Source organism: Lissotriton helveticus, chromosome 1_1 (assembly GCF_964261635.1).
Source record: "Lissotriton helveticus chromosome 1_1, aLisHel1.1, whole genome shotgun sequence".
In the NCBI taxonomy this organism is placed as follows: domain Eukaryota; kingdom Metazoa; phylum Chordata; class Amphibia; order Caudata; family Salamandridae; genus Lissotriton; species Lissotriton helveticus.
Window position 1 is genome coordinate 1,282,689,731 of NC_136057.1, and position 22,017 is coordinate 1,282,711,747.

General features: G+C 43.3%; 1 protein-coding gene across 5 annotated transcripts in view; it reads right to left on the minus strand.

The window, feature by feature from the left end:
- CADPS2 (calcium dependent secretion activator 2) overlaps positions 1 to 22,017 on the minus strand; it is a 2,489,915-nt gene that overhangs the window by 236,040 nt on the left and 2,231,858 nt on the right. For all 5 annotated transcript variants that reach the window (XM_078680818.1, XM_078680809.1, XM_078680789.1 and 2 more), the window contains one exon: positions 21,321 to 21,395. In XM_078680818.1, coding sequence (XP_078536944.1) covers positions 21,321 to 21,395 — 75 coding nt within the window. The remainder of the gene's footprint in view (positions 1 to 21,320; positions 21,396 to 22,017) is intronic.

Below are 22,017 nucleotides of genomic sequence, written 5' to 3' on the forward strand. Positions count from 1 at the left end.
GTAAGTGCTGGGTGGACAGTGTATTTGTATGGTCATGTAATAATTTATGTCATCTTACATTGATGAACATCTATTAGACCAGTTTGATATCTCTGAAGGGGATGATAATAATAGGAAAAAACTATTAACCATATAAAAGTCTGGATGTCACTGTGGGCAAAGCTGTCACGTTTAACAACAGTTCGTGAACAAAAAATATCCCACGACAAAAAGTAATTAAAGTCAAACTGCATTAAGCATACCATCTGTGTTAATAAGGAAACAAGATAACGGAGTTAGCGAGTCGTTAACTCCAGAAGTCCACTGCTCACCTCATGTAGTCTGTAAGGTGACATAAGGTTGTCAAGGGTGTACTGTGTGGGAACAGGAAACCTGTCACATCTCACAAAGCCATCTGGGCTCAGTAATATATTGCAAAAAGCAGGTCAGCTGGCTTATAGGTAGGAACAAGCCGATAATATCAGATTACATGAATATGTGTAGCTTCTTCAAACTGCAGGTACACCTACAAGTTTCTCTGCGTTTGCTAAACCAGATGCCATCCACTCAGGTGAAGATACAATATGGGCTGAGTTCTTTTGAGAGTCTTCAAGGGTTTTGCTTGACAAAGAGTGTGAACAGAAGGCAGAAATTCTAAGGACAAACCCATTCTGTGCAAGATTATCCTTGGCAGATCAACATTATAGTGCTTAAACAAAGGGACCTCATTGTTACCGAAGCAGAAAAGTCAGAATGTATTTATATGTGCATATATATGAGAAGACATTTGCTCAATAGGAAGGTTCCGTAACATGATAGTTCTGAAATCCACTGATACAACAGCCGTCGAAAGCAGAACAGGTTCAGTTAAAGTTGAAAATACGTCTCTGTTTTGCATATTTGGTGAAACCAGTTTTTGGAGTAAGACTAGGCATAATGCAGAAGTTAGCAAAACTTTCAGCTCTCTGGCTCCATAGAGAAACACAACCTTGATTTTCAGATGTACCTCACAAGTATCGTGCCTAGATCTGGAATGCTGTCCATTGCTAGTGACAGCACTCTAAATTGTATGGGTGCACTATGCTCATGGTCGCTCCTTGGTTGCTCAAGAATTATAATTAAATAAAAAATTTCAATCAATTTTGTGTCCGAAGATAGTATGTTCCCATCCTACTGCAGGTGCAGGAATTCAACCTCATTATTCTTAGATTTGAGGAGATACCCGGAATGTCTTTGAAGAAAGATGGAAGGCGAAAAGGGAAGACGCGTTTCGTGCCTGACCTATCTGAAACCCAAGGCCACTGTAAGAAAACTCAATTTAATTAGAGCTTCTGTGGAAACTTACTGAAAGATGTTGCAAATGGAAAAGTTTAACTTGTGACGTATTGTGGGTTGAACATTGCCTTTTGTATGATGCACAGGGATAGATTCGAGAGACGTCTGCTTATTTCAGAGAAGAAGGAGCATCTTAGAACAAGCTCTATAGCCTTTCAGACCTATTTGACGTGAGTACTTCTTAGGAAGTCGACAAATGCTGACACCTTTGGGATAGGATATCGGGGAAGTAGGTAGGATGTCCAAGTAGAGCAGAGTAGGGAAAGATACCCATGTTTTCTTCTCTAATGAAAAGAGAATTCGACTCAGCTTCTATTCTTTGTTGCATTTTGATTTTGGAGTTCATCATATTATGCCTTTTTTGCCCAATGAATTATATTAGTAGTCTCGGCTCTGTATTGATTTTTATGTACCTATATACGCTGATATTGAGGTGTGTTTATATTCAATTATTTTTGGCCTTTTACTAAATCCACAAAACTGAAATTTGGAGTCTGTGGTCCTTTAAAGCATGACTAACTTGAAAGTATAACCTTGAATTGTTTTGCTCCCCTAAAACACTTTTTGCGGGCTATATAAAAGACCATCTGATTTGAATTTAGCAGGGAAGGCAAGGAGTAAAATTTAGCGCAATCAAATGATAGCAGATGAAGGTTAGCCTATTAAAGTGAGGGAAGAAAAGGGAAATTAGGAGTAGGATCGGAAAAATAATAAGGTTTTGGACACGGAATAGACAACGGCGAAGACGGAGGGAAGTCAGCTGACATTGATGGTGCGGCGGAAACAGTGGTAGCGTGAGTATGAAATTGTGTGGTGTGTTAGATTGCGGTGATGAATTAATCTTGTGATGTCTTGCGAAGTTGGGATGCAAGTTGAGTGAGTGTGGGTTTATTGGTTTACTGGTCCAGACACGTGCGGTTCAGGAAGTTTGGTGAGCGGACTCAAGAGAAGTCCAAGATCCCGGGATAGTTTTGTATTTGTAATTGCCTGATCAATACTGTGGGTGTTGTGAAGCGCTATCGACGATTCACTTGTGATAGGGAACTTGGTGTGAATGCAGAAGTACGTCACTGGTAGAAAGCCTCCGGTACCAGGGGTGGACTACTGCGATTGAGTGACCAACGCAGGTCGGAGGTCTTAGCGGATGAATGTTCTTGTAATAGTGTTCTATCAATATTTTAGCGGACGGACAATTACTTGTTTTATGTAACTGTAAGTTATTGTGACTGCGTTAGGAGCAGTTACTTGGTTTAATAGCTTTGGATATACAGTTACTTGTTAGTACGAATGTGTGAGCGAGTGTACAGAGTGAAATTGTAAAGGAGAGTGAGCCGCTGCAAAGAGGGAGAAGCGACATCAGTGCGCGCCACACTGGGATAGGTCGGCTGGTGTAACGCCGTGCTGGGATTGGTGGAAGTTTGTCCAATGCTGAACAGTGAAACTTGGGTTGCCAATAATTGATTTTAACAATGAAATGTTTTAAGGTGTTATAAGGTTTGTGTAGAGGAGACACAGGGGTGGCGACTCGGGAAGGAGAAGAAGCTCCCCCAGAGGATACCACAGCACTTTATATGGCAACAAATGTAGGACTCCATACCATAGTGTTGCTCCAAAATTGGCATCAAATTACAGAGATAGAGGTAGAATTGGCTTTCCCTCATTATGGGTCATTTCGTATGGAGGTGCTGTACCAGCTGAGAGGAGTGATGTCTTCTCTGAAACCTCCGCCCAGACCAACACAATTTGAGGTATTAGAAGCATGGATGAGAGCAGCAATAGAGAAGAAAAGAGAAGCTTCACAGGGAAGAATGAAGAAAGCAATGAAGGCATATCAGGATGCCAGGTGGGATGCACAGCAGAAGAGATAGAGAGTAGACACTATAGAGGGAGAAATGTTGTTTCAATTTCGGTTGCTAGAAGGAGGGTCTGGAGGAAAGAGTAAGACAGAAGAGCAAAGTGATACAGATGACAGTTTTCTTGAAAGACTGTTAGCAGAACGTCGTCCACCTTGTGACGCTAGGTTGGAGACTGCGAAGACACAGCAAATAGAGGAAACTTTAGGAGTGGGACGAACAGGTTCAGAGGAAAAGACAACAGAAGTAAGAGGAAGAATGTCAGTGAGAATAAGAATTCCAGGAGGATCTGGAGGGATAGGGTACACAGATCATGAGTCAGGAGAAATTGCATGTACCATGCGGTTACCAGAATCTCCTACGGTACCAGTTACCATTGGACCTGTGGTTTCGATATATAACCCTAGAGAGAGAACAAGTGGAAATCAACAGCAAGCAGGAGAAGGGGAAGAGACAATATCTGAATGGAGTCTTCCAGTGAGTGGAACGGGTCTGGCTCAGACACCAGTGGAAGCTTGTACTCCACTGCCAGCTACAGCTGATCCTTCGAGAATGGACAGTGGGTCGGAACTAAGACGAACAGGAACTTTGGCAAACTCAAGGTCAGACATCAGAATGTGGGTTGCACTGGTGAGGGAGTCAATGATACGGAGAGAGGAAATAGGGACGGGACGAGAAGCACCTAGGGTACTGTTCGAACCACAGAATTTGTGTGAGGGTAACTTTGAGGGTTTCGTACCCCCACAAGCTACACCCGACCAACCCAAGATGGCCGCCGTCCATGACGCAACCGGAAGTGCGGTTAGCGGTCCAGCGGCTGACGGAGACACCAAAGGGGCAACAGCTGAAATAGGCGGAGGCGCTGAAACTCGGCGTTCATCGGACGAGGACTGCGGGGGAGCGGCGGGTCCATCTTGCGTGCAACGTGAGGCAGAAACGGAGGACAGCAATCTACCCGACATTGGTGAACCAGCGGGAAGCGGAGAAGACGGCGAACCTGCACCGGGACCTGAATTCCGCTCTTGGAGCACATCGCCCAGGGTTTGACCCTCAACACCAGAGAGGGGTCGGATTCTCCCATAGCCACGGCCCAAGGGGGTCGTGGTAGCAGGCAAGTACAGGCTGCATGCCAGGGGATTTTTAGGGGTCTGTGGGAGCGGGTCAGGGGCCACAAAAGTTCACCAAAAAGTCTCCCTCACCTAGGCACATCACGTTAGGGACCCGGTGAAGGCACTACCCCACCCCTCATTTCTGACTGTTGTCCTAAAGGGAAAGAACTTGACCCTCACTTTCTTTTTGTTTGTTATTTTGGGTGCCTGCAAGCCTCCAGTTGAAGAAAAGAAACAGGAGAGAACCCTTGTGAAAGCACACCGGAGAAGAGACTCTATCTGCCCACTGGTTTCCTTTAGTTTTATGTGTTTGTGTTTGGACCCAACCACGATACCCAAGTGGGTTTAAAAAGAAAACGAGACTCAGACCTAACAATAAAGAAAACCTTAAAGCCAAATACCAAAGTCTGGGACTGTACTTATGGTTAGGGAGTGGCCTCAGAAAAGGGGTTCAGGAGAGACGCGACTACAGTAACCATTGGAGAAGTCGAAGCTGTGAGAGAGAAAGTCACCCAGTATTAAGGATGGAGGAGAGTGGGGATCCAAGGAGAACACAAAGTTGTGACAGGGAGGAATCAGGAAGTGAAAGAGGTCAGAGAATTTTACAAGTTGCAATGAAGGCACCATTGTTAGATGTGGTAAGATTAAAAGCAGAAATGGATGAGGTGATTGAAGGGAATCTGCCATTGGACAGAATTGAAACATGACTCAAGTACGTTGTTATTTGTAGCTAAGGATGTTACTAAGAAGGCAAAGCGAGTTCATGAAGTATTGTTACAGTTGGCATGAAGGTATGAGGTGGATTTGACAAAGACAAAATTGATGTAGGGAAGCTGCCTATTGAATTATACTGATAAAGATTTGAAAGAAAAGCGAACAGAATTAAAAGCAAAAATTAAAGAATTGGTGATAGGAATGAGATCGTGGAGGGAAGTGGACAAATGAGAAGAGAGGTCGGCCAAGAAGAAAAGTGCCAAGAAAGTGATAGGAGATACTCTGCCTCCAGGTGAAGGACGGGACAAGTAGTAAATTTCCCTCTGAGAGAAGTACAAAATGGGGGGTATGTACATGTGCCATGGAGCAGGGGTGATTTGGCAGCATTCACTAATGATTTTCCTCGGCTGAGGTAAAAAGAAAAACCTGAAGAGTGGAATAAACAAATGGACATTGTTTGTCAAGATTTCAAAGGTGTTATGAATTGATTTGAATACTTTGTTTGATATAGTGGTCCCGGGTGATTTGTGGGCAGCATGTAAAGTTGCAATTGATTGGCCAGCTGCCGAACCAGCTAGAGATTCGCTAAATCATGGCCCTTCACCCGAGGCAATGAAGAAATATGAGCAGGTGATTACATAGTTACAATCTAAAGTAGCTCCTCAGACTGTTGATTGGCTTAAAACAATCGTACTACTCATGATCCTAAGGAATTGGTAGGTGACTATTATGAGAGACATTTAGTGGCTTTTAAAAAGCGTAGTGGATTGGATACTCGTGAGCAAAAGAATTTGGGGCAGTTTCTCTCAAAGTTTGTGCTGGGATTGAAATCTGATATTAGTTTGATGATACAGAATCATTTGATATGTTGGCAGAACAAGTCGGTGTACGAAATTCTGCATTATGCAAAATACTGCAGTGAGCAGGTGGAGGTGGCACAAAAAAGTGAAGGATAAGTTGATGCAGGTTCAGTTGAGGAATGCTGAAAAGCCTGATATGATGAAAGGGGTTGGAGGAGCGATGGGTCGAGGAAGAGGAAGTGGCAGGGGAATGGGTCACCATATGAAAACCCAACCTGGACCGGGAAGAGGAAGGGGAATAGATGCAGGTACAGGAGGTGATTGGGTGGCGAATCAAAAGACGGGCCCTGCATGTCATTATTGTCACAAAATCGGGCATTGGAAGCGGAAGTGTTGATTAAATCCGGCAAATCAAATGCAATATGAGGGAGATGAACAGATGTCCGAGGGTTTGAACATCGTGACTAGACCTAGGTCCGTGTATGGAGGAGGTTGTGAGTCACAAATGCAGATACCTCAGCCTCCGAGAATACCAATAAGTAATCAGGTGTATCATCAGAGGCCCTATTTTGAAATACAAGACAGATTCGACCAAACTCAAGATCCACTTGATTGTCAGAGGGGGGTGCAGGAGGAATGCACTTTGAGTGCGGGCCTGGTAGTAGATCAGAGTGGACCATTTGTAGATGCAGAGGTGAACGGAAATCCTGTTACCTTTTTGTTAGACACTGGAGCTGTGCGCTCTAAAGTAAGGCCAGAAGTGGTCCCAAGTGTATCCCTTTGAGGACAATCGATTCAAGTGGTAGGAGTTACCAATCAGAGAATGACTAACCCATTAACAAACGAGTTACCTGTGAGAATAGGACCATTCCGAGACTGGCATCAATTTGTAGTGTGCGATTCAAGCCCAGTTTGTCTATTGGGATGAGACCTTTTGTGTAAGCTAAATTGTACTACATCTTGCACTCTGAAGGGGGGGAGTTGCAAACCTGTGTTGGCGGTTTTAAAATGGCCAGTATGAGCTTGTGCGCAGAAATGTTAGTTGTTCCTATGATAGAGGACTTAACACATGATTTGAGGGACTCGGTTTCTCCGAAAGTGTGGGATTTCATGGGGGAGGAGATAGGATTGATTCGAGGGGTTGAACCTGTTAAGATACAGGTCAAACCAAATGCTGTATTTCTAAGAACTCCACAGTATATATTGACTCCAGAAACTGTAGCTGGAATAAGACCTGTAATCGAGGCTATGATTGTGCAAGGCATTCTGAGGGAGATGAGAGGAAGTCCCTGCAATTCACCTATTATGGGACTGCAGAAGCCTAGTGGCAAGTACAGAATAGTGCAGGATTTGTACGGGGTTAATGAAATCGTGATCCTGTGTTGTCCTGTGGTACCGAATCCAGCTGGTATATCATTTCAGATACCATGTGAGGCAGAATGGTTTACAGTCATAGATTTATGTCAGGCATTTTTCTCCATACCACTCCACGAGGACAGACAATTTTTATTTGCATTTAGGATGGAAGACCGTGTGTTAACATGGTGTTGTATCCCTCAAGTGTATACAGGAAGCCCCTCTATCTTTAGTCAAAGTTTGAAAAGGAATCTTGAAGGGCTGGTAACGCCGCAGAGCTCAGTTCTGGTTCAGTATATTGGCGACCTTGTGGTTGCTTCAGAGACTGAGGATGCTTGCAGGATTGACACTGTGGCTTTGCTGATTCATATGGCAGAGAATGGACATAAAGTGTCCCCAAACAAACTTCAGTATTGTCAGACTGAAGTGAAGTATCTAGGTCACCTAACTGAGAAGTGAAAATGAAGAGGGTCACCAGATCGCATAGAGACGATTCTGCAAATGGGAACTCCGAAAACACAGAAAGAAGTCTGCATGTTTTTGGGAATGGTCGGCTATTGTCGACAGTGGATCCCAAATTTTGTCTCTGCAAGCAAAGCGACTATTGAAGTCGACTCGAAAGGACATTAGTGATCCGGCACCATGGGATGACGATTGTTTAAGAACCTTGCATGAACTGAGAGAGAGCCTGTACGCACTCCAGCTCTGGGAATGCCAGATTACAGCAAAGCGCTATCGGTCCTTGTACACACATGGAGGTACTCGTAGACCAGTGGCTTACTTTTTAGCTACATTCGATCCGGTAGCTTCTGCGTTGCCCAGATGTCTCAAATCCATTGCTGCCACAGGTGTCAGCATTGAGAGATGTGACAGCATAGTGATGGGTTATCCACTGATCGTTTATGTGCCACATTCAGTAGGAACTGTTAATGACAAGAACCAAAACACAGTACCTTACGAATAACAGACATACAAAGTATGAGCAGGTTATATTGGCTTCTGAAAATGTCACTTTGAAACACTGTACCACCTTGAATCCTGCCACATTGTTGCCTCTTCCTCAAGAAGAAGGAGAGGATTGTGAAGAACATGACTGTCTAGATGTTACTGAACTATCTACCAAACCCAGACCTGACAATGTTGATGAACCACTGCCTGAATCTGATTCGATCCTTTTTGTTGATGGTTCATGCTTAAGGGACAATGAAGGGTGTTTGAGGGCAGCGTTTGCTTTATGCACCATCTTGTGGGTGGTGGAAACTGCCTGTTTGAGAAGAGAAACTGAGATTATTGCTCTGATACGTGCTTGTACCATCTCGAATGGAGTACGAGTGACTATCTATATGGACAGTCAATATGGGTTTGGAGTGGTTCATGATTTCGGGCAGTTATGGTCACAGAGGGGATTTTTGATGTCCTCGGGATCCCCAATTCGTAACGGATAATTTGTGGGCCAACTATTGGGCGCCTTGCAGAAACCTAAGGAGATTGCAGTAGCAAAATGGGCAGCCCATGAAGGGAGAGGACTTTGTTACAAAAGGAAATAACTATGCTGATGAAGTAGCTCGTTTTTGTGCTATACATGCATGTGCTTTCAATGGAGAATATATAGGAGAGAGCACAGAAGAGACCGAGCTCAGCATGATGTTAGCTGTAGCCGATACTTGGGATGAGGTGAAGCGGCTGCAGGATGAGGTCCCAGAGGAGGAAGTTGCATCATGGGTTAGAGCACGCTGTGAAAAGAGAGTAGACGGCATATGTATGTCGACAGATGACAGAGTAGTACTACCTAACTGTTTATTGAGCCCAATGGCAAGGCAGATTCATGGAGTAGTTCATCTTGGAAAAGATGCCATGGTGCGACTATTTAGGCAAACTTGGTTTAACCCACAATTTCGTGTGTGTGCGGAAGCAGTGTGTCACATGTGTGTCACGTGTCAAATGAATGTTGGAAAGACAACAGTGGTCACGATGAGTCATATTGGAAGATCAGGAGGTCCTTTTAATAGGATATAATTGGACTTTATTGAAATGCTGAGGTGTAATGGGCTGAGATATGTTTTGGTGGTGGTGTGTATCTTTTCACGTTGGGTTGAGGCATATCCAACTAGAAGACGTGACAGTCTCACAGTGGCAAAACTGCTGTTAAGGGAACTAATACCACGTTTTGGATTTCCAACATCAATGGAAACAGACAGAGAAACACACTTCCAAGCGAGATCATGAAATTGTTGTGTACAGCTTTGAAAATTGATCAGACATTGCACTGTAGCTACAGGTATGAGGCTTCTGGTCTTGTGGAGCAGATAAATGGCACAATCTAGATGAGGGTATCAAAAGTTTGTTTGACAACTTCTTTGAAATGGCCAGATGCGCTTCCATTGGTATTGATGTGTCTGCGTAGTACTCCTGATAGATGGTCAGGGCTTTCTTCCCATGAGATATTGATGGGAAGAGCTATGCGATTGCCTATGGTGTCAGCTACAGCATTGATAAATATCACAGATGATTTGGTTTTGGGATATTGTAGGGGACTGGCTGATGTGGTTAATTCTGTGTCCCACCAGGTCGAGGCTGCGACTGCATCCACCTGGAGAGACTTGCTGCATGACCTTAACCCTGGTGACTGGGTGCTTGTCTAAAAACACGTGAGGAAGAGCTGCCTTGATGCTCGCTCGCGAGGACCATACCAGGTGATTCAGGTCACAAGTACAGCGGGAAAGTGTGGAGGATTGCCAAACTGGATCCACGCTTCACATACCCGCCAAGTTCCAGAGCCTGTGGAAGAAACAACTCCCTTTGCTCCGAGAAGTGCAACTGAAAATGCAACAGGAGAGGAAGAAACAGGGCAAGTTGTAAGAACTCTTGGTGAGGCTGGACAATCAACTGAGCACGAAAGAAGAGATTAAGCTGCTCCAATGTTGAGTTCAGATTCTAAAATAGATGAGATTGCAGAAGTAAACTTTGAACCAGATCAAAGCAGACAGCCAAGTGAAGAAGGATCAGATTGAGAGGAAGAGAGGAGAGCAGGTGCAGAAGCAGATATTTAACCAGCAAGAAAAGAGAGGCTGAATATAAGGCTTGCATCTGAGAAAAATCTCGCTCCGATTCCTGAAACATCTGAATCAGATCAAAGTGAAACCGAAGAGAGACCGGATGGTCTAAGACGATCCAGAAGAGAGGGTACCATCTCAAAAGTACGCATCTCCTGAGTGAACGTACCTGGCTGCAGATGCAGAGACCGGAGAGATCAGAGGATCTGGGGACCGGTAGAGTGAGTCACGGGGAGAGCACTCTGACAATTGATATTCAGTTGCTGGTCCCTGGAGTTGATGCTTTTGGAATTCTGACTCTGACAGTTCCCGATCCAACAAGGCTGAGTGGGTTGCGATTTCTGATCCTAAACCAGGTTGCTTTCCCTACCTTTGGTCAACAGCCAACTGCACAGGAAATGGGAGAGATTCATGCACAGATTCTGCAGCTTGTTCTTGCTATGCTTGGATCTAATATCATTAATGATGAAGCTTGAACTGTAAGAGAAGACCATATTAGCCTTTAGAAAAATGATAACGTAGGCCCAAGTGGAAGAAGATGTAAATTAGGGACTTTCAATAGAAGAAGAATTAAGGGCTAGTTCTGACTACATCTCTCCAATAGGTTAGTATTGTTGGACTGAAAAATTGCAATAATCAATTGAAAACAGAAAATAAAAAGACATTGTAAATAACAGGATAAGGCAAAGAAAAGAAGAAAAGAGACTTTGTTGATTTCGTTTGCGCCTCTAGAAATTCAACAGTGGTTCAAAATGGAGTCTGAAAGCTCAGGACGCAAGCAGAAGTGCATAACTGGTACCCTTATTATTGTGGTGCTTATTGCCATAGCTGTAGTGATTGTTAGATCTTTGGCTGGGTTTCACGATGTTGAAAAGAATGGGGAACAGGCGACACTTACCCCACCTACCTCAGATGTGGAAGAGGATGCATCCGCAAAAGATACAGATATGATCAGGGAAACTAGTCGGATATTACACGTAGATTTGCCAAAAGGTGATTTCACGTTGAATGCATATGCTCGTTTGTTGTATGAGTATGTTGATACAATGGAAGCAAAAGACAGCTATGTGTGTATGCAATTGCCAGCATCAGTAGAAGAAGGCATTCGATATCATCATTTACCTTTGACATATGGCATCACATGTAGTGTGTTGTTAAGCATGTTTTATAATGAGCCACATTTTGAGTACTACTTCTCTAATTATGATGTGGTACTCTCAGAAATTCCAGTTCTTAAGTACATGAATAAATATGATTATTATAAGGAGGTAGAGAGGATGTCTATGTATTTTGTGCCTACTATTACTTTAGATACATCTTATGCCCATAGACACAATCTGACCTGTATGTTATCTGACATTGAGAAGAAGTGTGTAGATCAGATAGAAGATCAGCATAGGCAACCTTTATTTAGACCAGATCCAAAGCATAAAGTTATTCCATGGACCCAGGAAGAATTAGATCATAAGGCAAAGGGAAGTTCTGGTCCAATAGCTTTAGATTTCCAGCAAAAAGGGAAACTGTGCATTAGACATCCTTCAACATATTATGACAAGATATTTGTGGGTGAGAGTGATTGTGAACACATTTTCTTAATTGAGGAATCAATAATGAACGCACTATTGGATACATTAACTGTAGTGCCAAATGTGTATTTCGTGTGTGGACAAAGTGCTTATGTGAAATTGCCGAAAAATTGGTATGGTACGTGCTATTTGGCGGTGGTATTACCTAAAATCTTTCATGTGGATGATTTATGGCCTTTGGAAGGGAAAAGATCTCACAGAGGAAAACGTGGTGTAAGTGCAGGAGAAATTGTTGGTGATGTGTGTAGGTGCCATGATATCTAGCTTAGGTGTTATTTTGAATGATGTGAAAATTAGAAAGTTGGCAACGCTGGTGGATAAGCTCCCTGAAAATACAGCTCAAATATTATTACTTGTTGATGGGGAGATGATTTCGATAAGGGCTATTGTTCTTCAAAATCGTCTTGCATTAAGCGTGTTATTAGCAAAAGCCGGAGGAGTCTGCAAATTATTGAAAGTTAAACAGTGCTGCACTTATATTCCTGACAATAGTCGAGATATAAGGAAGTACATTAGTAACATTTCAGAGATACATCAAGATGTACGTGATCTGGCTGCAGAAGGATTTTGGGAACAAATTGGTAAGGGATTTGGAAAGGTTAGGAGTTGGTTTGGAAGCCTGGGACATGGAATAATGAATTACATCTTGAAACCTATTATAATAGCTGTCATTTGTATAATTGTACTATTGGGAGCCATCAAGGCTTACAAATGGCAAAGAGTACGTCATAATGAAAATGCTTTGAAAAAACAAGAGCAGCAGTTGGAACGACTGCAGGACAGTCATTATCAGTACCTTAAAGGGCTAGAAAAATGTAGACAAGGACTGCAAGCTACAACTTCTGTTTAGGTCGGCTTTTCTACAAGGAGAAAACTGTGAGAGGATAGAATGTTGGGGTTATGACACTAGTCATAAGAAGGGAGGACTGATAGAGCACTTACAGCACTCTAAATTGTATGGGTGCACTATACTCAAGGTGTAAACACACTTACATGTATTTTTGTCATTTTCAGGGTTTCATGATCATTAAGATGCATTTATTCAAAGTTATATTAGCATTGAAATGTAGTATTCACATTTAAGTAGGATTTGTTTGTATTAAAGAAACCTATAATCCTGTATGTATAACGTGCAGGATGAAATATTATTCATGCAATGTAATTTGCGTTCAGTTTTAAGTTGTCTGCAAAGTAGGCCCAAACTGCAAGTTGTTTTGAGTTTTGTTTCTCCTTGGTTGCTCAAGAATTATAAATAAATAAATCCTTTTTGTGTCCGAAGACAGTATGTTCTCATCCTACTGCAGGTGCAGGAATTCAACCTTGTTATTCTTAGATTTTAGGAGATACCTGGAATGTCTTTGAAGAGAGCTGGAAGGTGAAAAGGGAGGACGCGTTTCGTGTCTGTCCTATATGAAACCCAAGGCCCCTGTAAGAAAACCCAATTTAATTAGAGCTTCTGTGTTAACTTACTGAAAGATGTTGCAAATGGAAAATTTTACCTTGTGGCGTATTGTGGGTTGAACATTGTGTTTTTGTATGATGCACAGGGACAGATTCGAGAGGCTTCTGCTTATTTCGGAGAAGAAGGAGCATCTTAGAACGAGCTCCATAGCCTTAAGCTATCAGACCCATTTGACGTGAGTACTTCTTATGAAGTCAACATGTGCTGACACCTTTGGGATAGGATATCGGGAAGTAGGTAGGATTTCCAAGTAGAGCAGAGTATGGAAAGATACCTTTGTTTTCTTCTCTAATGAAAAGAGAATTGGACTTAGCTTCTATTCTTTATTGCATTTTGATTTTGGAGTTCATCATATTATACCTTTTGTGCCAAATGAATTATATTTGTTGACTCAGCTCTGTATTGTTTTTTATGTACCTATATACACTGATATTGAGTTGTGTTCATATTCAATTATTTTTGGCCTCATAATAAATCCACAAAACTGAAATTCAGCGTATGTGGCCTTTAGAGCATGACTAAATTGAAAGAATAACCTTGAATTGTTTTGCTCCCCTTCAACACTTTTTGCAGGCTATATAAAAGACCATCTGATTTGAATTTAGCAGGGAAGGCAAGGAGTAAAATTTTGCGTAATCACTAGCTCCTTGGATGTTCCAGAGCACCGTAGCAATCCCAGGGATACAATTATAGCCACTTCTTGTGGGGAAGCACCTATATTTCACTGGCTCCACCAAAGATTTAATGCTCTAAAATGCAAAGAGCATCACTTCAGACACCACCCATGGTCAAATACCTGGTAGTTTGGGTTTGCCCATAATCTTTTCAGTATCTGTCAACTTAAGGAGTGATTAGGATTTTGAAACTTCCAGTTGTAACCAGCAAAAATTTGGCAGCCCTTTCTTGTCATCTTGCTCCTAAGACTTCTGCCTTTGTCGACTATTTTGACTCATGATGTCAATGGCTAATTCACTTTCTATTGGCCTGAATGGTCCTTATTGTCTCATTCAACTTGAAGTCTTCACCATGTTCAAAACATGGGTACATGAGCCACCCTTTTCTAGAGAGCACATTTTGCTCCCCTGTTATGGCTTCATGTGGAGAAGGAAATAGATTTTAAGATTTTTAAAAGGCCATTTAAGTTAAGGCCTAGCGAACCTAAAACAAGCATTCCCAGACACACGACAATGACCCGTTTCCTGTACAGTGATCATAGGTGGTCTTGTAGTGCTATGGACCACCTGAATATCTATAATAGTAGGTTGTCCCCTCAAGGAGCTTGTAGTCAATTCAAAGGAAATGTGAAGATAAAACACTAATTGCATTTAAAAGCATTTTTTTTTGCCTGTATCCTTCATTACATTGAACAGCTTCACCAATAGGGAGGGGGCTTTTGAGATAACGGAAAATGTATTTAGTTGTGAAGAGTTTACATACAGAGAAAACAGACTTCATAATACATAAACATTACCTGCACACAATTAATTGTTCGTGAATGTTTCGTTCTTTTATGGATGTAAATGTATATACTCATATTTCTAGCATTAGAACATGTGTCGGTCTCTAGGGCCTTATTTTACTTACAATGGGAGGCACAATAAAAAAAATTCAACAGGTTGAAGGTGTAATTTCAATGTGCTTACAACAAACTTTGTGCGGTGTAAGCCTCTTCTTAAATAATAATGGTCTTATTAAAGTATGTCTTTTAGATCTGTCGACATGCTTCGGCCCTCAAATACAATAGGAGGTAGTGGGGGTCTTATTCATGTAAGGGCCCTGAATAGGGCTGTGTAGTAGTTTAGGAATTCGCTTTACCTAGATGAAAAGCTGACTAAGTTACTGGTGGCTTGCCTCCAGTGATTTCATATTTTGGCACTAACCAATCTGAAGGTTTTGACCAGACACATGAAAGAGCAGAAATCCATTTTTTTCATCATGTCTGGTGAATATGTCAACAAGCTCTAGAGGTGCTCTCCTACCTTCTTCGACTCCCAAAATGAAATCAGTCTTTCTCGTTTTCCTCTGCACATGCCTCACCAGGGAGTGAGATGATTTCAGGGGGCTGTCAGTTAGAGTGATCTTGAAGGGGACCTGGTCTATTGTCGCTGCCAGCAGTGCCTTCCAGTGATAGGCACATACTTCGAGCACGGTAAAAGGCAAGATAATGTATAAGGGCATGCATGAGGCCCTGGTCTTAGTTTTCATTGCATCTCAATGTTCATAACCAACCTTGTACACACCCTTGTTATGTGTCTGCCACATTTCCAGTTTTACTGTGGCCTATTTACACAGGTTTTTTTTCAATTTGTGTTCTTTATCTTGTAAAACATAAGCCATACTTATCCCTTTTCTAATTCCAAACAACACCCAATGGCATATAATTGTTTGAGGATTAAGGGACTTGCTCTAGCCGCACACGGGGTTATAGAGCAGACGCTCCTTTGACAAGCAGACACAAAAGGCCGATTTTGCCAAGTTGTGTAACCGGATCTAAAGCAGCTTCTACTACAAACTGTTCACTTTTTACAGGTTAAGTGAAGTGGCCCTAATACAGTCACACTGAGTGCTGCATACCGCACATAAACCATTGCATTCACGCACTTTAAATAATAGCTCAGTTTTACATACCGCCCCATATTAGCCTTTTAATGCTTCTAAGCACTGCTCTGTAATACCGGTATTACTATTAACCAATCTAATGGCGCTCAATTTGCCAAACTGACAAGGATGAAAAACTGTGTTTATATATTCGATAAAAGCACCTAGCTCACTGACTCCGTTTCTTACAGTCATTTACAGTGCATCCCTCTTCCTCGTCACGGTACATGTATTGTGCTGGTGTTTGATCTCTGTGATAGGCATTTGCTGGGTCTACAGTCCAATGCTAAATTTGACCGTACCCCTGTAACAAAGAGCAGAAGGGCGTCCTTTCTTCCATAATTCCGCGACTTGTCTCAGTGCTGGTAAGTCATCTGCACATTCATTCAGGGCTTTAAGTGGGATGAAAAAAGTGTGTGTGGGGAGGGGGGTCTCTAAAAATGGGCGTGGCCTGTGTAATTAAAGGCAATACTTAAACATCTAAACTAAATTCTTGGGATTCTAGTAGTGTGTCAAGCGACCAGTATGCACTTCCTCGCATCTCCTTAAATTCACCACCAAAAACACATAACACACACACGCATCAATAAGCACTGCATTTTCTTTTGGTTTCGCCTGGCCAATATTTGGACAACTGTGTTCCTCATTCCCACACATTTGCACAGAATCATAATTGCAGCTGGAATACATTGCTGTGTGCGCTCTGCAGAGAGGCCAAGGTTTGGATGACCATGTGTTCGGAACAACTTTTTGACACAAAGACAGGCACTGTGAGAAACTCACACTCGCCTTCAACCTCAACTCCAGAGCTCTCAATTGTGGCCACTAAAAACACCTGGAGGCGATGTAGTTCAAAGTATGTACTGTTCAAGTCTTGAATGCTACACAAAAAAATACAGAAACTCAACATCATGAAAATAGATAGCATCCTTAAAGAATGCAAAATTAAGTAAAATATGTTACCCAAAATCATGAACTAAATTGCAGACATGGGTTACTTTAACGTTTTTACATTCATTGTTCAGAAATTGAATCGCCGGTACAGTTAACAACATGAATATAGGGCCTGAAGGAGAACCGTTTTAATGTCCCTTGCTAATTATGACCAGGTCTGAGACCCATAGGGACCCGACCCACTTGAAGTCATGCATTCATTACTATTATGGCTGTGTTTCTTATTTTTGTCATTTTTGGGCTTTGCCCATGACCTCCTCTGCCAGCCGACGGAGCGCAGCCAAAGTAGTTCTGGGCATGACACCAAAGGTAGGATAGAGGCTCCAGAAGTGGAAATGCAAGTAATGGACAGCAATCAGGGCGGACTGGGAACACAAACCAGCCTTGGCAATTATGTCAGAACGGCCGGGCGGGGGGAGCCGGGGGGGGGGGGGGGAGGGTCGGGGTGTGTTGCTGGAAAACACTGGTGCTGTGCTTTTGTTACAGGGGGCTGATTCCGCAGCACTGCTGCAAAATCGGCCCCCAGAAACACAAAAGGCCCCCACCAGTCCAAAATCAGGCCTTTAGGTCCACTGGGAAAACGCCCGGTGCCCGCTATGGCCAGTCCGGCCCTGACAACAATGCTTTGCACCTCAGTGGGACCTCAAACAGCAGAGCAGAAGCTTCTGTCGGACAAAGAGTTTGAAAATGGCTGCTTCGCAGTGTGGTCAGTATTCCTGCTATGACCGTGGATGTATCAGTAAGACAGGGAAGCAGAAAGGTAGCTGATGAAGGTATGCAAGTGTGGAGACTCCAGTCAGTAAACTACAGTCATGGCTTGGACGTCTCCCAAAGGAAATGCAACGAAAAGACATACCGTGTGAGGGCTTATAAATCCTCCCTTGAAGCTTGGTCATTCCAAAAACAAATTGAGGCATTCCAGAAAGCGCACAAGGTGCCCTACAGCACCAGTCATGGCACCAACAAGTCTCTGCAATGTAAAAGAAAATGAAGGTGGTGGTGACAACTCTAAAAAAGTGCACAGCAGAAGAGAATTTGGATCACCCATTTAAGGGAAAACAGCTTCCAGTTCTGAAGATATTTGCTGGAAGTCAGAATCTGAAGGTTCAGGGAACCTCCTGACTCCAGAGGAGGATCCTCATGTGGTTAGACAACGGAGGAGATCTTGTCTTACATATGCCTGGATGCATTTTTTGAGGGTCCAGTTAAGCCTGCAGTCTTGGAAGAGGGTGTGTTTCCAGCTTCATGTTCACTCAGTGGTGGCCTGCCAGTGTATGGTGCCTTTTGGTGTGTTCTTCATGGAGAATGAAAGGAACCAGACAACACCGGAATTGTGAGGTTCCATAACAAGAAGGCTGAAGTGACGAGAACCCAGGTGTCTGAAGCGAGACCAGAACTGCCCTAGAGTGTGCAGGCCATGGTCATAGAGTTAGCTGAGCAGCCCAACCCCAAATGTACATCACCCGGGGCAATGCTACATTAACTAGGTGGCAGTTATCACTGTCCATGAGAATTTCTAAGCTCTAACACACAACGGACACTCCCAGTTTTGTGTCGCAAGTAAACAAGAAGCTTACACTCTATTTGGGGATGGCAGGCAATATCTGCATTTTGCCTGATGGTCAGACTCCATTCCCGGTGACACATGGCAAGCAGGGGTTATTGGGTCTCAATCATAGGGGATGAGGTTGCCTGTGACGTCCCAGGGTCCTTCCTACTATGGCTTCATAAACTGGGACAAATACAACCCCTTCCACAGTTGACTCTCAATGGTAGTGATGGCGAGCAGTCACAGGCTACTTAGAAAGGTAGTGTGGGGGTTGGTCAAACTCAGTAGTCAACAAATACACATTAGCATACTCAGTGATTGTTAAACCCAGTGACCGACTTTTAAGAAGTAAAGTATTTCTAATTCACCACAAAACTAAATACTATACACAGGAAAAGGTAGACAATGCAATTCTTTATCCTGGCACTAAAGTGGGTCAGTGCCTCTTCCCAATATTGATCCATGTCCCGCCCTTATGGCCCAGGAGACTCCCACCCCAGGTCTTGTTCTAGTGTGATTAGGCTTAGTGTAGAATATGGTAGCACACACAAGGGTTACTCTTTTTAACTCTGTTAATTGGTTCTCCCCTAATGAGTCTCTTTCAATCAGTGAAAGGGCTAGTGCTTCTCAGTATGCTGCCCAGCGCCTCCAATGCTTGCTTGCTTGCCCTCTTCTGGGCTGAGTATCAGGCTGCAGTTCCTCTCAGCCTCCTCAGTAGTCGTGTATGCTGAGGTGATGCAGTTGAGGGTGGTGTCTCATGGGCGTACTGGATCTTCTCACAGTTGGTGCATCTGGTGCTCGGTACAGCCCCATTTGGGCTGTTTGGATCTTGATCAATTGGGTGGTGGACCACGTCATCAGGCATGTTGTGGTCTCAGGCCATATAGCAGCTCTGTGTACAGGTGTAGCAGCTTCAGGCTACACCACGGTTTCACCGTTTGGGCACAGTGGCTAAGGTCACAGCACAACTTTACAAATAGGGCTAAGCGGCTCAGGTCACGCCACAACTTCTCGATTCCCACTAGAAACCCCATTGTTGAGTTGGTGCCTGCCAACATCCTTACACACAGATTACTCAGTGCATCCTTAGCTTCTGCAAACCTACACACTGGGGTCAGGCTGCACCTCATTCCTCCTGGATAGTCACTCCTTTTACAGAAATGGCGGACTCCTTCACACTCTCACCAGGCAGGCTGGCTGGCTTCCAGGTGCTTCAAGACAGGTAGACAGTTCTTGCACAGGTGGTGTTCCCCCAACTCTTGTAAGCTGGCTATCAGGCAGAAACCATCTGTGGTTGAATAGCAGTCATCTGAGTACTCTGCAGTGCACTCCCTTCAGTGGTCAAAAAGAATTTGGAACTGGAAGAAAAAATGGGTCAGCGGGTCCAACTTTTATACAGTCAAGCAGACTGGAGATGTTGATCCATTTTCTGCAAAGATACCGAAGGTCCCCGGATAAGTTGCTTCTGGTTATTCCACGCATACATACCTCAAGACAAGGATTAGATTGTTTTCTTACACAAGTCTCTACTACTGGAATAAACTCCTTCTTAGTTTCCTCTTCTGATCCGACTTTACTTCCTTCAAGAAGGGGCTGAAGACGTGGTTGTTTTATAATGTTCTCCCCTCTCTGAGTAGTGCACCGCCAAGATACTCTTCCTGCAGGGATTCGCACGCTATACTAAATAAACTATATCATATCACTTTTAAAACCGGTTTGGGATGGTTCTCCTTTCAAGTATCTTCTCCAGGCACCTTTCCTGAAGATTTAGCAGGGGAAAAGACAAAAAGCTGGTCTCAACTTAGGGGTCTCTCTCACCCTGAACAACAGAGACTGAAGTCCCATCCCTTCACTCCCACCATCTACCAAATGTCTGACTAATCATCAGCTCCTATGAGCAAAAGGCCTTATCTAATTTCTAATGAATTGTTGTCTCATCTTTCCCCACTTAAAGCCTCTGCGTCTCCTCCCTCCAGTTTTAGGAATGTCGGCAATAAACCTCCGCTTTCAAGGAAAACCACCTCATCTCCATCTTGTGCAGAAGTCCAGGTTTGGCATATCCAAAATGGAACTCGCAAACCTCCATTACTCAAATTCCTTCAAAATCACCATGCATGTAGCACCCTGGCTACATACACAAGCATGCACAACATACACTTGAGGTGTTAGCGCTAGGATCTAGGTTAGCTCATAGAAGCGGAACTTATACATAAATGGACCAGTCACCCTCCACTCAACACAGATAAAAAGGTCTGGTCACAACCATAGATTCACAAACACAGTATGCGGTCACCACCTCTCTACATACTAAACCATGACAGGGACAGTATTCCACTGCCCGTATAATGAGCACATGCTTGGTAGGTCCCTAGAGGTCATAGGTCAGATCCAAGACCACACGTGTATCAGGGGAAAGGTCTGCATACACACTAGAGGAGTGTAGTGCTAGGGCCAAATCAAAACCCAGGATACCAGATAAACATAATAGACACTCAGGGCATGTGGACACAACAGTACAACATGCAGTGGACATTGCTATGTCAACACAGCTTGATCTTGGATCTGCCTTAAAGGGTTAAACGCCAATTTTAGTCTATGTGGCAATTACTGGAGATGCACCAAAGCCCACTACAAACAATATACCCATATTAAACCAACATTACAATGTTTGAACAAGACTTTTGACATCCTGCACATATGAAGCATCAAAACTCCACTTCATACCTCTCTCCTTGAACCTATGATAGATGGTTCTTATACGGAGTTATGAACCAACATATTTCCCAAATGACATAACTTTTATAAATCTCATTGAAGAGTATATGAGCATTTTTTATTTTCACTTCCACAATACAAATAAAAAGAATACTTCAATTGGTATCAGTTGTCTGTGCAAGTAACACGATAGCCCATGACCAACACAATGAGCACAAACGTAAGCTCAGATTGTCCATTGCTGTGCATTACTTTACCTTTGATACTAGAAGCGAAATGATGTCCTTGACAGCTGTGTCAATCAAGTCATCCACTTTGGAGTGGTACTGCTGCTGTATTTGGGAAAGAAAGTAAACGTGCATGATTACACACATTATCGCTGAGTCACCATCCAGCACACATCACACGCACAAAGATTGGGCTAACCAGAAGAAGGACAAAACCCCGGAAAATGATCCCTCCATCCCTACTTTTTTGTCTTGTGGGGTGCGAAAGTTCCCATGAACACTGCTGAGTTTAGCAGCTAATGGGCTGATTTAGCTGAATCAGTCTTTTTTGCTCATTCAGGCAAAGGAATGCGCAGCTACCTTTGTCTCGCTCAATAATTAAGGTGGCTATGTGTTCTCATAAAGGGCTAGTTGAGCTGGACAAACTAAAAAGGCTAATAAAAGGTTTAATTAATACAGCAGCTCATGTCTGACAACTTGCATTCAGCCTCTCCTCGAGAGCAGCTCCTGGAATGAAACCAGAACCCATCGGTGAGGCCGGAAAGGCCTTTTCTGTCACCAATGCAAGCAGGGATTCACAAAGCCCCTGCATTATACCGAGGTGGGGCCAACACCCCAGCGCAAGCAACAGAGCTGAGTGGATGCGGCAAACAAACAGGCGAAGGGCAGACAATAAACCAGTCTTTAGTCTTTACTGCTCCTTCGTTAAAAGGGGGTATTTCAGGAA